Source organism: Zootoca vivipara, chromosome 9 (assembly GCF_963506605.1).
Source record: "Zootoca vivipara chromosome 9, rZooViv1.1, whole genome shotgun sequence".
Taxonomy (NCBI): Eukaryota; Metazoa; Chordata; class Lepidosauria; order Squamata; family Lacertidae; genus Zootoca; species Zootoca vivipara.
Window position 1 is genome coordinate 76,762,052 of NC_083284.1, and position 16,342 is coordinate 76,778,393.

The window sequence follows — 16,342 nt, forward strand, 5'->3', positions numbered from 1 at the left end:
ATTTAAGCTGTAACAGAAGTTCCTATGTGTGTTGTAAGTCTATGGTGTGCTGTCCTTTTTTTTGCTATGTGCCCTTTCCTGAAAAGTTTCCAATAAGCAAAGTTCCTCCTTGTGCTCACCCTGATGCCAGAGAGATATAGCCCCATATAGTGTGTCCTGACATATGAGTTGTGCTCCTTTTGTATGAAGTTTAAATGCTACTGCTGGTAAGCTGTGCTTGGTTGTTAAGCAGCGCAACACCTGTGCTCTGTTGTGGCAACATGGGTGGGGTGGTCGTCCACCTAAGGCAAGCTAATTTTAATTGGGCGAGATGCCCCCAGTAGGGCTCCCTCCTCCTTGCCACTGTCACCATTGCAAATTAGAAATTCCTAAACCCAACCTGGATTACTACACAGAAAGAAATCCACCTAAATTCTGCCCAGAGTAGACCCATCAAAATTAATGGACCTAAATAAGCCATGTCCTTTAATTTCAACAGGCCTTCTCTGAATAGGAAGCAGCAATGTATCTGAATACAAGTTGCTAGAAACCACAGGGGGGGTAGAGGGCTCTTGTGCTCGGATCCTGCTTCCTGGTTTCCCAGACACCTGGTTGTCTGCTGTGAGAACAGGAGGCTGGACTAGATGGGCCATGGTCCTGATCCAGGAGGCTCTTCTTGTGTTCTTATGAGTAACAGTGGATACAACTCAAAGAGTGTAGGAAGCTATTTGAGGCTATTGCTTCATCACTTCACCCTTGTCACTGTTTGTGTGCTCAGAGAAAGCAAGTTGGAGAGAGCCGCACCAAAGTCAGGAGTAGGATCTCAGCAAATGTCCAGTGCTGTCTAGCACTGACACTGCTGATCATTATAATCATTCAAAAGGAACCAAGCAAACCATTTTATATAGAAGGTAGAGAAGGAAGCCTTTTATGTAATGGGAACGGAAGTATTTCATTAAAAGGTAAAATTATTGCAGTGCAAACATTATTACAGCACCATTGCATCTCTTTTACTGCGTGTGTGCATATGCATGCATGCACATGAAAGACCTTTGTCTACAGGGATACTAAATGACCAAAAAAAAGACAGGTTTTCTGCTTTGTTTACTGAGAGGAACACATTTACAGAATGGATTTTGCAGCTCAGTGAGCAGCCATCAATGGGAATTTAAGAGACAAAAGAGGTGGCAGCAGAAGTCCTAGCTTTCTTCCTCTACTTCCTCTCAACTAGTAATTCTGACCCAATTAATCTTGATCTTCAAGAGCAAAGGGACAACAGATATTGCACAGCTTAACATATGCAACACTTTTCACACATCTGTTTAGTTGAGAATTACATTACATTATTTAGTTAATTTGATTACAGAAGTCACACGGGCTTAATGAAACAAGGATGAAGGTAAATCCAGTTAGAAATCCATTCTCAACTAAGAGATGGAAACAGCTGTTACGCCAATGGTGCTTTTCCTTGGAGCTTCAACCACAAGGGCTCTCTCCAAAGATTACATAAAGCAGCCTACTCCAACCTGTTCCTCACAAGATATTCTGGACTCTGTGCTGGCTGGGGCTGATGGAAAGTGCAGGCCAAAACATCTAAAAGATAGCAGGTTGGGGAAGGGTGACATATGGTATTCATTACTTGTACTCTTGAACAGGCTGTTGGCCTTGATGGACAACATAGCAAAATCATATGCATAAAGCATTGCCACTGCCAACACCACAGTTACCAAGGAATGAGTTTATACCAGAGGTTCCCAAACTTTTTTGGCCTACCACCCCCTTTTCAGGAAATATTTTTTTACTTTGCACCCCCCTGAACATCTACCTTCTTTAAGCAAACAGTCTGATCCGCCCCGGGATGGAGCTGGCATTGCAGCCCGCCTACCATTGACCAAATAGGCAGTCAAGCTGCAATCCACTTCTTGGGCATGGATGAGGCTGAAAAGGGTTCACCTTTGCCTCCAGCACGACCGCTAGATCCAGGGGAGGTGTCATCACCATCTCACAACGGCACCCAACCTGGCAGTAAGTATCTTCACAGATGAAACATGTCAGTTTTTCAAAATTTTCTTTTCTTCTCTTCTATCTTTATGCCTCCATTGCCTCCTGAATTTTGTTCCATGCCCCCGCATTGCACCCAAGGCTACTACTGCCCCCTTGAATCATTCCAGCACCCCCCAGGGGGCGATATCGCCCACTTTGGAAAACATTGGTTTAGACCAGGCATCCCCAAACTGCGGCCCTCCAGATGTTTTGGCCTACAACTCCCATGATCCCTAGCTAACAGGACCAGTGGTCGGGGAAGATGGGAATTGTAGTCCAAAACATCTGGAGGGCCGAAGTTTGGGGATGCCAGGTTTAGACAATTACAATGCTTCATAATTGTCCATCTGCCATGATACAGCTTCAATTTGCAGTTACCAGCCAAGCAAACGAAGTAACTGTTGGGCTGTATCCAAACATTCTGCTGCTCCAACAGAACTACTCCTTCCATCAGAGGAAGGGAACTGTCAGAGGTTCTTGCAGCTACTCTTGAGTAACGACACTCCACACCTGCTTGTCTTTAAGGTGTTTTTATTGTGCATCTTATTTACAGTGCAAAGAGTCTGGAAAACATGTCTGCTTAGTCCAAGTCAGAACCTCGCAATGGCGTCTTTCTGTTTCGCGCCCAACATAACAGCTTGGGAACCCCAAGCGCCTCCCTCTCGCCCTGGGGTGCCATGCGCCTCAATTCAGGCGTCGGGGGAGGGGAAGGGCCGTCCTTCTGACTGCTCTCCTGTCATTTCCTCCCCAGCTGCTTCCTTCTCTACTCAGTGTTGAGGCTCTCTCGTGCTGTCAGAGCCTCTCCCCTCCCTCTCTACTTCCTGATTCCTGTAATCTGATCCGCTACTAGACTTGCTGCTCTGAGAGGAAGTCGACCTGATGGGGGTGGGGGCTGTTCCCTATAAGCCCTCCCCCTTACAGGAACCTTTGGTATTTAATTGTCCTTGAACTTTCTATGGAAATGCTCAAGATGATTAACAACAAAAATACGCAATAAAACAAATGGTCAAGTAAGCAACAGACCAATGGATGAACATCAGCCCACAAGAAGGAAGACCAATGGATGAACATCAGCCCTCAAAAAGCGGGAAAGGGAGGACCCAAACAATTACCGCCCAGTCAGCCTGACATCAATACCAGGAAAGATTCTAGAGCAGATCATTAAGCAAACGGTCTGTGAGCACCTAGAAAGGAACACTGTGATCACTAAAAATCAGCATGGGTTTCTGAAAAATAGGTCATGTCAGACTAATCTGATCTCATTTTTTGACAGAATTACAAGCCTGGGTAGATGAAGGAAATGCTGTAGATATAGCCTATCTTGATTTCAGCAAGGCCTTTGACAAGGTGCCCCATGATATTCTTGTAAAGAAGCTAGTAAAATGCGGGCTAGACAATGGTACCATTCAATGGATTTGTAACTGGCTGAGTGACCGAACCCAAAGGGTGCTCATCAATGGCTCCTCTTCATCCTGGAGAGAAGTGACTGGTGGGGTGCCACAGGGTTCTGTCTTGGGCCCAGTCTTATTCAACATCTTTATCAATGACTTGGATGATGGGCTTGAGGGCATCCTGAGCAAGTTTGCAGATGACACCAAATTGGGAGGGGTGGCTAATACCCCAGAGGACAGGATCACACTTCAAAATGACCTTAACAGATTAGACAACTGGGCCAAAGCAAACAATATGAATTTTAACAGGGAGAAATGTAAAGTACTACACTTGGGCAAAATAATAATAATGAAAGGCACAAATACAGGATGGGTGACACCTGGCTTGAGAGCAGTACATGTGAAAAGGATCTAGGAGTCTTGGTAGACCAAAAACTTGTCGAGTCAACAGTGTGATGCAGCAGCTAAAAAAGCCAATGCAATTCTGGGCTGCATCTGTATAGCATCTAGATCAGGCATCCCTAAACTGCGGCCCCCCAAAGCTCTGGTATCATCTCTTCCACCAGGCCATTCACAACCATCTTAAGAGAAATAAAAATATTGAGCACAATCCAGAATGAAGTTTTCTCTTGTGCAAGAGCCACTGAAATGAACAGGAACTCCACAAAAGCTTCCCCAAATTCATGAGGCTCACCTTGGCTTCTTCCTCTTGTGCTTTTTTCACTATTGCTTGCAATTGCACTTCACGCTTAAATTCAGCATGGAGTAATTTTTCCTCCATCATCCTCCGCCTCTGATCTAGCAATTCTTCCTTCCACTTTCGTACATCTTTTTCCTACATAAAGTTGGTAAATAGTAAATAAAGCAACAGATCCCTTGATATCTTTCATTCTGCAAATTTTGACTACATTAACCACAACATACACACAATGATACAGTTCACACATCACAGTAAATCATAGTTAATGGTAATATTAGAGGTTTTCAAGCAGAGGTTGGGTGGCCATCTGTCATGGATGCTTTAGTTGACATGCCTGCATTATAGGGGATGGGGTTGGACTAGAGCAGTGTTTCCCAACCTTGTGCCTCCAGATGTTTTGGGACTACAACTCCCATCATCCCTAGCTAGCAAGACCAGTGGTCAGGAATGATGGGAGTTGTAGTCCCAAAACATCTGGAGGCACAAGGTTGGGAAACACTGGACTAGAGGACCTTTGGGTCATTCTGGGCTGTTTGTTTCCTATATCCCTTAGCAGTACATTCAAACTGAGGATTGAAACCATGATTAGTAAGCCAAAAAGAAACTTAGGCTACAGAATGTAACTTACTGAGAATGAAGAAACCCAGAATCTCAGGTTTAGACATAATGCTAAGTCAGGATCATGGCTTATTTCCTCCCTACATGAGTCAGCAGCAATGAAGCAGACAAGATTTGATTAAGCACAGTAAATCATGATTTATGGCTTACTATAGGTCTATATTGCGTTAAATTCTCAGGATATTTTTATTCCACTTTTCTGCCAACAATTCAATAAATATAACCATTTAAGTGCCATTAGAAATACTGCTTAGAGTAATCTTGTAGCAATGTCAGCCTAACTCAAAACTGAATAGTGAAGATATTGTGAAGTCTTTCAATCAAGGTTGGCATTTATGGCACCAACCATGAGGAAAATGGAGTTAAGGAAAGATGTTATAAATCTCATATTTCATGAGTTGGCAATCATTCCAAGTTTAATGCATGTCAACATTTTAAAAGGTCTAACATAACGCAATACACAACATGACAAAAGCTCTCACTTCACTTAACATAAGAGAAGCAAATGAACCTTGAAACCTCAGGTAATATTTACCAGCATCAATCCCATGCTAGGGAAAATATTTTCATAAGACAGACAAAGATCAGGCAAATATAATTTTACAGGATGTAATCACTTAAGTATCTGAGTAATTTATAGTCTAAAAGCTTAAAGGAGGGTTGGAAGAACAGAAACAGACATTGAAGATGGAGTTGTTTCTAAAGAATACAAATGCCTCACCATCAGGTCCATTAAAACACTCCTCTAAATCATATTATAGGGGGTAGGAAACTAGCCTCAGGTTTGTGTATTACCTCCTCTCTTTATGTTGTGCACTCCAATTCTCCCCTTCCTAGTTTGCACAAAACATAGTTTGCCTAATTTGGACATGAGGGCAAATCATGGTTAGCACAAACTAGGAAGGGAGGAAGCGAATCAGAGCTCCCAAGAGGGGAAGGAAGCATGCGGGTTTGGGGTCTACAAAGTACAGTATTCTCTACAGTGGTACCTTGGTTCTCAAATGCTGAAAACACGGAAGTAAGTGTTCCAGTTTTTGAACATTTTTTTGGAAACTGAACATCCAATGCAGCTGTCTGCTACTGTTTCCAGGGCACCTGCACCAATCAGAACCTGCACCTTGGTTTTTGAACATTTCGGAAGTCAAACAGACTTCCGGAACGGATTAAGTTTGGTGCTTTTGTTTTTGCTATCTATTTTGCGTTTTTGAGGCTTTTTCAGTTAATTTGTTTTTGTGACTGTGTGGAACCCTACTGATTGATTGCGTGACTGCATAAATGGATATAAAAACCCCATTCAAACAATGACTACCGGTAGTATCACCAATGTAGGTAAGAAAAAAAAATAATTTTAATTTTTATCATCTACAATACTGTCTTATTTATTTTATAGTACAGTACTTTGCAATCCAACCAGCATATTTTGGAGAATGCTCTTCTGAATGTGCATTGACCAGTTGTTCCCCAAATCATGAATGTGGCCCAAAGATGTAAAAAAAGGTATGACTATGAGTCACAATGGAGCATGAAAAGCTAAACTACAGCAAACTTACCCGTTCCATTAATTTCTGAAGCTTTAGTGATTTCTCCTCACGCAGTTTCTCTCTCAGCTGTTGAGCTTTCATCTGCTTTTCTTCATGTTTCTTTTTAGATTCTGCTATTGTCCTTTTGAAATAAATATTTGAAAAGGCCAATGGAACAATGAACCAAAAAAAAGGTACGTGGGGATACCTGAAACTTATGTTACTGGACACAATTTAAGAAATCTCGCACAAATTCCTAGTACAGGGACTGAACATAATTTTGGAATAGTTTAAGCTATGGGCTATAACCAAGCATATTCCTGTGCAATGTTTGTAATCTTGCCAAAGGATGTAGGCAGCTACATGTGCGGCAAGTGCAAGTTGGTTGCCCTACTTGAAGTCAAGGTCCAGGAACTTCAGGCCCGTGTATCTACGCTCCAGAGAATTAATAAGCTGGAGCTTTTCTTGGATGCAGCAGAGCACACTTTCTGCACCAAGGAGGAGACAGGGGACATCCCCGAGGAAGAGGTCAGCTCCCCAACACAGGAGCCAGATGTATGGAGGAATGTGACTCATAGAAGTAGAAGGCCCAGGGATCGCTCTGAGGGTTTAGAACTACACAATCAATTTGAAGTGCTCTCCCTTAACATGGAAGACGAAGAACAGACTACATCAGAAGATCTCTCCCTCATCATAGTTGATCAGAAATATGAAGACGAGCAGCAAAGTCAGTCCTCAGGGAATATGCAGGTGTCTTTGGGAGGGACAGCACATGGAAGAATCATGACCTAGCCTATTAGGAGGTGTGTAGTGGTGATAGGGGATTCCCTACTGAGGGGTACAGAAGCAGTGATCTGTGGGCCTGATAAGACGTCTCAAGAGGTGTGCTGTCTCCCCGGGGCCAAGATCCAAGATGTAACAGAACGGCTGCAAGGAATCATAAAACCCACTGACAAATACCCCTTCCTCTTGGTCCACGTGGGAATCAATGACACTGCAAGTCATAGCCTCCAGAAGATCAAAAGTGATTATGAGGCTCTGGGCAGGAAGTTGAAGCACTTAAATGCACAAATTGTCGTCTCATCTGTCCTCCCAGTTGAACGACGTGGCCCAGGGAGAGAGGGAAAAATAGGGGAAGTGAACAACTGGCTTCGTAAATGGTGCAAGAAGGAACGGTTTGGATTCTTAGATCACGGTCTGCAGTTTCTTGAAGATGGACTTCTGGCAAGTGATGGGCTGCACCTCACAAGGGTTGAGAGGAATGTTTTTGCCAAGAATCTCAAAAACCTCATCAGGAGGGCTTTAAACTGACTTATGTGGGGGAGGGAGACAGTGGTCCTGAAGGTAGGAATCTATCAAGTGCTGAAGATGACCATCCAAATGTCAGGGACCAAATGGAGCAAACAGCACGCAAACCTAGTGGTGGGAGGAAAAATCCTTAAATAAGAGGCTAGGGTGGTGGTCAATGGTCTTCAATGTCGGTATACTAATGCACAGAGCATGGGAAATAAACAAGATGAACTTCAGCTCTTGGTACAGCAAACTAAATACGACGTAATAGGCATCACTGAAACCTGGTGGGATCTCATGATTGGAATGTAGAAATAGAGGGATACAATCTATTTCAGAGAAAAAGACCAAACAGGAGAGGAGGAGGAGTAGCGTTATATGTCAGGGATGTGTATACCTGTGAAGAGATCCAGGATTTAAAACTTCAAAGCCAAATTGAGAGTATCTGGGTCAAAATTAAAGGAGAGAAAAATAACAGTGATCTCATTGTGGGAGTTTACTATAGACCCCCAAGCCAAACTGAGGAGTACGGTTGATGCCTTCCTGGAACAGATGGCCAACCATTCAAAAGGAAGTGAGATAGTAGTAATGGGGGACTTCAACTATCCTGATATTTGTTGGATGTCAAACTCAGCCAAGAGCATAAGGTCGAACAGATTCCTCACTGGCCTTGCAGAAAAATTCATTGTCCAGAAAGTGGGAGAAGCAACAAGAGGAACAGCCATTTTAGACCTGGTCCTAACCAATAGTGATGACCTGGTTGGTGGGGTAGAAGTGGCAGGATCATTAGGTGGGAGTGACCATGCTCTTCTGGAGTTTATTATACAGCAGAAAGGAGCAACCAAGCATACTAAGACTCAAATTCTAGACTTTAAGAAAGCCGACTTCAGAAAACTTAGGGAAATGCTGGGTGAGATCCCATGGACAGCAATACTAAAAGGGAAGGGTGTTCATGATGGTTGGGAGTTTGTTAAAAGGGAGATATTATAAACACAACTTCAGGCAATACCAATGTTGTGTTGTGTTTTATGTTTTATGATGGGCGTACAGCCGAATAAACATCTTTGCTTTGGCTCCTCCTCATCCTGGAGAGAAGTGACTAGTGGGGTGCCACAGGGTTCTGTCTTGGGCCCAGTCTTATTCAACATCTTTATCAATGACTTGGATGATGGGCTTGAGGGCATACTGAGGAAGTTTGCAGATGACACCAAATTGGGAGGGGTGGTGTCAGAGGTGCTGATGTGGCTACTCTAGAGTAACGACTCCTCGCAGCATAGTCCTTTTAGACTTTTATTAAGTGCTGATTATTTACAGTGCTCAGAGCGATCTATATACATGCTTACGGTGAGGTGTCAGTACCTCCGAATGGAGATTGGCGCGTTTTCTTCCAGCAAAGAAGCTTTGGGAGACCCAGCCTCTTCCCCCTACGTTTTCGGCGCAATTCCGGAGTTGGGGGAATTGGCCTTCCCCCCGGGCTCCCCCCTTCCTGTCCCACCAGGGTCATGGGCTCCGCAACCTTGCCTGAGCCTCGGACACCACTTCCTGATTCTCCGCTGGAGGCAGAGCTCTCCCTGCTCTCCCCAGCGCTTGGGGATGGGCTGGAACTTAAGATGGGAGGGACTTCCCGGTATCCCTTGTCCCTCACATCCGGCTAATACCCCAGAGGACAGGATCACACTTCAAAATGACCTTAACAGATTAGACAACTGGGCCAAAGCAAACAAGATGAATTTTAACAGGGAGAAATGTAAAGTACTACACTTGGGCAAAAAATAAATAAATGAAAGGCACAAATACAGGATGGGGGACACCTGGCTTGAGAGCAGTACATGTGAAAAGTATCTTAGGACTCTTGGTAGACCACAAACTTGACATCAGTCAACAGTGTGATACAGCAGCTAAAGAAGCCAATGCAATTCTGGGCTGCATCAATAGGAGTATAGTAACTAGATCAAGGGAAGTAATAATACCACTGTATTCTGCTCTGGTCAGACCTCACCTGGAGTACTGTGTCCAGTTCTGGGCACTACAGTTCAAGAAGGATATTGACAAGTTGGAACGTGTCCAGAGGAGGGCAACCAAAATGGTCAAAGGCCTGGAAACAATGCCTTATGAGGAACGGCTTAGGGAGCTTGGTATGTTTAGCCTGGAGAAGAGAAGGTTAAAGGGTGATATTATAGGCATGTTCAAATATATCAAAGGATGTCATATAGAGGAGGGTGAAAGGTTGTTTTCTGCTGCTCCAGAGAAGCGGACACAGAGCTATGGATTCAAACCACAAGAAAGAAGATTCTACCTAAACATTAGGAAGAACTTCCTGACAGTAAGAGCTGTTTGGCAGTGGAATTTGCTGCCAAGGACTGTGGTGGAGTCTCCTTTTTTGGAGGTCTTTGACAGCCGTCTGTCAGGAATGCTTTGATGGTGTTTCCTGCTTGGCAGGGGGTTGGACTGGATGGCCCTTGTGGTCTCTTCCAACTCTTATGATTCTATGATTCTAAGTAAATGCTACTCAGAGTAGGCCCATTTAAATTAATGAATTGAACTTAGTTGAGTCCATCAATTTAGCAAGGATTATCATTGAAACAAACCTCAAAACTTTTTATTCACCATGGAAGTACATGGGAGGGCTTTCTTCTACCCTCGAAAAGCCCTGCTGGGTGTGTCCCATGCAGGCCCTTTGGGATCACAACTAAAGTGATTTATCACATGGTCAAGCAACAACAGGGGTGATGTTCAGGGTGGGAATGTGCAGTGGCAAAAAACCCTCTGGAAATTATTGTAATCACAATAATTCAACTCTCAGATATGTTAAGCTCTAAGGCAGGCATCCCCAAACTTCGGCCCTCCAGATGTTTTGGACTACAATTCCCATCATCCCTGACCACTGGTCCTGTTAGCTAGGGATCATGGGAGTTGTAGGCCAAAACATCTGGAGGGCCGCAGTTTGGGGATGCCTGCTCTAAGGTACCATTTGACCTAGTGTTCTTTCTGTACAACTATACATATGATTTAGCAGGACTTTTTCCCCCAGCCAGAACTCACTGGACCTCAGTTCTGGCCCCTCTCAGGGGGGCACCATTGCCATTCTAAGAGAACAAGGCCCCTCTTTTTCTGGAAAAATAGCACCGTGATTTAGTGAGAAAGGACCGTAAGGTAAGGCTATCACATATTAGGTCTGAAGCAATGAGTGGAGAGATAACATGGGAAGTTTGCCTCAATGGCCAACCAAGTTAGCTCATTATTGGGAGTTGAAAAGAAACGATAAAGACAAGATAAATTTGGTGGGCTTCTCTGGTGGCGGCCACAGCACTCTGAGCAGCCCCTCTGCCTGAAACCTGAAGAAACCCTGCCAGTCAGAATAGGGAAGGACAAATAAATAGTATGACTTCGTAAAAGGCAGCTTCACACGGTCTAGTAATTAATATATAATTCAACTATGGAAGTTGATCCTGTTGAGCTTATTCTATACCAAAAGTTTAAAAATATTAAAGACCTCTTGCGAGATGGTGAGGAGAGTTTCTCATGCATGTGTATTCCATGGCCGGGCGGACGAGATGGTTCTTCTTCTACAATGTCGCCCCAAGTGTTACTTTGACGCCATGATTCACGAGCTGCACAAAAACAGGATCTCTTGTTAAAGTAAAAGCTAGCATATGGGAAGCAAAATATCCTTAATATTGTCTAGTATTTACTCTGGTACATGATCCTACTCCCAACTGGCCATGCCACTCTCAACGAGCACATTCTAAAATTGTTGACTGTTGTAGCACTTGTGCCGTAACACTGGTGACTTTGGTCTTCTTCACACATCACAGTAAATCATAGCTAATGGTTTACCATGAACCAAATAACCTTGGATGCTACTGCTCCCCTCTGAGGCACGGGAGAAACAAATCATGATCCCTGGTTTATGTATGAACCAAGGTTTGAGGTTTGTTTCACTCAAACAAACCATGTTCTGTAAGCTAAGAACAAACCGTGGCTACAGACTGTAGTTTATCTGGAGTGAAAAAACCAAAACCCTTGATTTGGACAAAATGCTAGCCCAGGGCTTGTGGTTTGTTTCTCTTGGATGCTAGTGGGAAGCTGCAACTGATATGTTTGTGGCAAACCATGGTTTAATGTGATGTTCAAACTTGGCCTTTGTTATCAAAAATACAGTAAGGTTTTAAAAACAAATCAAAGGAATAGTGCATGTACAGAATTTGTTCCATTCTGGAACGTAATCAGAATGGAAATGACCAAAGAGAGAATTCTGGAACAATAATATAGTGAAACTGTTCCCTTCTATTATCCCACAGAAGTGTGCATGCACACGAAAGCTCATACCAATGACAAACTTAGTTGGTCTCTAAGATGCTACTGGAAGGATTTTTTTTATTTTCTTTCGACTACGGCAGACCAACATGGCTACCTACCTGTAACTAGATCCATAGTCCCCCCCCCCAAAAAAATATTTCTTGATTTTCAAACATTACAAATTACAAAAATTCACAAAAACAAAAAAAGAAAAAGAAAAACATAAAAAAGAAAAACATATCAATTCTAACATTTTAATTAACATTGTAGACTTCCTCGATTCCCCTCGCACTAGGTCCATTTTTAACTCCAAATTTAAGCAATTTTCATTTATTATCTTAAATTATTCTAATATGTTTTTTCATTATCTCACAACTATTTCTATTCTTAAAAGCATCGACTGTCTTCCACCCTTAATTCATCTTAGTCCAAATCTAAATTTATTTTCCCATCCATCTATCCTCTATTTCTCCCCTTAGCCTCAAATTTATACCCCAAATTTTTCATACATTCAAATATTATTTCTTTTATCATAATAACATTTAAACACTTAAATCTAATTCAGCCCCCCCTCCTCTGGACTCAGGGTCTCCCAGATGAATCAGCCAGTTCCATAGGTCATTCCAGTTTTGGGCCATCTTGATCAGTAAAAAAAAAAATCCATTATTACTCCTCACCCCACTCCCGCTCTTTCACCACCTATCCACCACTCTCCCTTCTTCACCCCCTGCTTCCTCCCCAATTTCCTAGCTGTTGCACAATACCATCCAACTACATTTCCACTTTTCAGCCCTTTCTCAATTTTGGTTGCCCTTAAGTTCTGGTCCCAGCATGGATCCTGTCCTCCCTCTCTCACTGGGAGGGCATTATTCCATGCTGGTTCTTCTTTGAAGGCTCTTTGAATCAAGCATGAGTCCTGTGTCCCCCCCCCCTCACTGAGGGAACAATGTTCCATGCAGCTTCCATGCAGTTTCCATGCAGCTTCCATGCAGCCAGTGGGGTGTAGTGGTTAAGAGTGGCAGACTCCTAATCTGGGGAGCCGGGTTCGCGTCTCCACTCCTCCACATGCAGCTGCTGGGTGACCTTGGGCTAGTCACACTTCTCTGAAGTCTCTCAGCTTCACCTACCTCACAGGGTGTCTGTTGTGGGGGAGGAAGGGAAAGGAGAATGCTAGCCGCTTTGAGACTCCTTCGGGTAGTGATAAAGCGGGATATCAAATCCAAACTCTTCTTCTCTTCTTCATCATCTTTAAATTCAATTACATTGCCCATGGCTGATGATTGTTCATCTTGCTTCTCTTCATACTTTGTTGAGATTAGTCCTTTTTCGCTTTCCGCACAGCTCTGTTTTATTTTGTCAATCTGTATTGCATTTTGACGCAGTTCACTTTTAAAATCCAAAAGCAATTCCAAAAGTTCCTTTTCAAAGTCAATAAAGTCAGATGATGTTGTGTCTACTGACATCCTGGTCGTCTCCAATTTCGTGGGAACAGCACGGATTACAGATTACAGCAGGAAATGGGGCAGTTCGTATTTCCAAACTTCGGAAACAGAAATTATGCCCAATCTGGTTGCCAACTCTCATTTTCAATTCTTCTTCATATCTTAAAACTCATATATCCATTTATGAAAAGAGCATCTGTCAAACTTCTTATTTACAACCTTATATTTTACGCTCTCTTCAATGTTGACAGTTTTCAGCCTCAAAGAGATAAACAAATTCCATCCTATTGTGATGTCATAATGGCGGCTCACTGATCCCTCGAGGGTCCCGACTCCAGCTTCCAGGGGGACTTTCCCCAGACCAAATTAAAGAACCTTTACAGGGATTTTGCGAAGTTCAACCTTTCTCCCCTTTCCCTGCCTTAGGGGGAAAGTTTTAAGTCTGATTTTTGGTAATTAAAAACTTCCTGTCAGCTTCGCGGCTTCGGGCAAGTTAACTGCGTCTCAATTCGCTCAATGGGGGAAATCAACTTCCTTTTTTGATCTCCTCCTGTGTCCAAATCTTTTCAATTAAAATTTTTTAAAGCCTTTTCCTTTACTCACGGTGTCCAATGTTTTCAAATCCTTTGAATCTGGAAAAATCCACCACTCCACAGGCTGCCGGCTTGGAGCTTCACGTTGCGAAGGTAGCAGATTAACTCAAGACACCACGTCTCCACTCCGCTCACTCTTGGCTCCCTTAATAGGGCTCACCGCGGAGCAGATGAGACAGAAAAAGGTGCTGCTGAGCCCCCACATCTCCAGAACGCTCAATCTGGAGCTCTTTTGGGGGTCCGCGGCACTGTCGCGGCTCCCCCCTCCCTCACAGCGCTAGAGAGTCTCGGAGCTCGAGATTCTCCCGCCAGTCAGCAATGGCGGTAGACCAGAAGTCCTAGAGGGGTTTTTTTTTAATTAAACAATTGCATTAATATCAAAACCACTTGCCTGGTAATATTTGCATGGTACACCAAACTTTGGTGACTATCACTCTCACAAATTTATTGTGATTAAAAAGCAAGGGGAATAAAGGGGCGGGTGGGAGAATGAAAGCCTTAAGACATGCACTCTGATATTGTTAATTCACATTATTTCTGGACAAGGAAATTTACCTTCATAGTCTGCCAGGACATCATTCCAGTCCATGGAAATTCCACAGAAAGATATGCTTCCACTGCCCATGCCAGCCTAAAATTCCATGGTGCAAAACAGAAAACAGAAACCGAATTTTCTATTTGGAAAAGAAACCTTTCTTACACTCACCATTCCATGCAAACTACAGTCATACATCATGTTACATCCACTGCAGGTTACGTCCTTTTGGGTTGCGCTCTGCGCCAAACCCAGAAGTACTGGAACGGGTTACTTCTGGGTTCGGCGCACGTGCATGCAGACACAGGTTGTGAATGCTGCGGGTTGCGAACATGCATCTCACATGGGTCACGTTTGCAGCCCGAGCATCCACTGTATATATAAATGCAAAAATAAATCAAATGTTCAAGAGCACCTTTCTTCCAGTCTCCTTTAAAATAGAAGACCAAGACAAAAGGCAGCTGTTGCCACTATTATGGTCCACTTCAGACATAATAGGAAACCAATGTTTTTGCTGTGAGAAAAAGCAGGATGGGCCTCACACATTCTTCCTGCCCTCCTTTCACACCTGTGAGGTATAGCTTTCCATTTTAACCTAACCTCAGTTCTGTTAGGACCAAACTTGGGAACTGAAGGTTTTTAAAACTATGGTTTGAGAACAAGGCAGGATCTGAAAGTATTATTTATCATTCACTGCATTTTTGAACACCTTTTCTATTAAGGCACCTAAGGCATTTACAATTTAAAATATAAACGCACACCAAGGATACAATATCTTCTCAGGTCAACAGCAGTAGCTGATGGCATTAGCTTCTTGGATTGGGCATCTTGGCTTCAGAAGACAACTGCAGTACAGTACTCAGGCAGGTCTATATGGGAAGTGGCGTTCCTGAGCCGTATAGGGCTTTTAAGGTCAAGAAAGGCGCTTTCTTTAAAACATGTGTTTTTACAATGTCCTATACTTACTATGTTTTGGGAAAAAGCCATGGATTATATAAAATATCACTGTGTGGAAAAAGCTAAAAATTTCAGAGGATTATATTCTGACAACTGGACAACGGAAATGGATTCTCCGTGCCCTTACTATGGCCAAAAGACTGATATTGTTGCATTTACACTGAAAAGATAAACATAGGGCTCCATTTATTCAATGGATTGAAGATCTGTTTATACTTGCCACCTATGAGCGGATGGCTTATAAACTTGACTTTGCATGGACAAGTATAATAAAAATTGGATCTCAGTGATAAAAATTGTGATAAAAACCTCAGTGATGAAAACCTCAGTACCGTATTTTTCGCTCCATAAGATGCACTTTTTCCCTCCCAAAAAGGAAGGGGGGAAAGTCTGTGCATCCTATGGAGCGGATGCCAGAGCCAGAGCCAGAGCCAGAGCTGCGCGCAGAAGGAAACTGGCTCTCAGGCTGCTTCCATGACAGCGAGCAAGGCAAGAGGAGAGACAGAAGGGAGCCCCTTCCGCCCCTCCTCCCGGGTTACATCCTTCCTTCCTTCCATCCTTCCTCCCCCCCTCTCTTTCTTTCTTTCTTTTTCTTTCTCTCTCACCCCGTTCTTCCTTCCTTCCTTCTCCCCCTTTCTTTCACTCTCTCTCACCCCTTCCTTCCCTCCTTCCTTCTCCCTCTTCCCTTCCTCCCTCAACTGCCTTTCTCTCTCTCACTCCTTCCTTCCCTCCTTCCTTCCCCCTCTCTCTTTCACCCCTCCCTCCCACTCTTTCACCCCTTCCTTCCCTGTCTCTCTCTTCCAACTGGAATAAAATATTGGGGGGGGGGGCAGGTAAGCTCCACCTCACATACCGTACCAGCCTTTCTCAACCTGTGGGTCCCCAGATGTTGTTGAACTACAACTCCCATCGCCCCTAGCTAGCAAGGCCAGAGCTCAGGGATGATAGGAGTTGAGGGATGATGGGAGTTGTAGT

General features: G+C 43.6%; 1 protein-coding gene across 5 annotated transcripts in view; it reads right to left on the minus strand.

Annotated features, from left to right (window-relative positions):
• The window catches only part of SCAPER (S-phase cyclin A associated protein in the ER), a 198,242-nt gene that overhangs the window by 138,727 nt on the left and 43,173 nt on the right, over positions 1-16,342 (minus strand). For all 5 annotated transcript variants that reach the window (XM_035112175.2, XM_035112172.2, XM_035112171.2 and 2 more), the window contains 4 exons: positions 14,431-14,506; positions 11,035-11,152; positions 6,282-6,393; positions 4,108-4,248 (listed from right to left, as the gene is read on the minus strand). In XM_035112175.2, the coding sequence (XP_034968066.2) occupies positions 4,108-4,248; positions 6,282-6,393; positions 11,035-11,152; positions 14,431-14,506 (447 nt within the window). The remainder of the gene's footprint in view (positions 1-4,107; positions 4,249-6,281; positions 6,394-11,034; positions 11,153-14,430; positions 14,507-16,342) is intronic.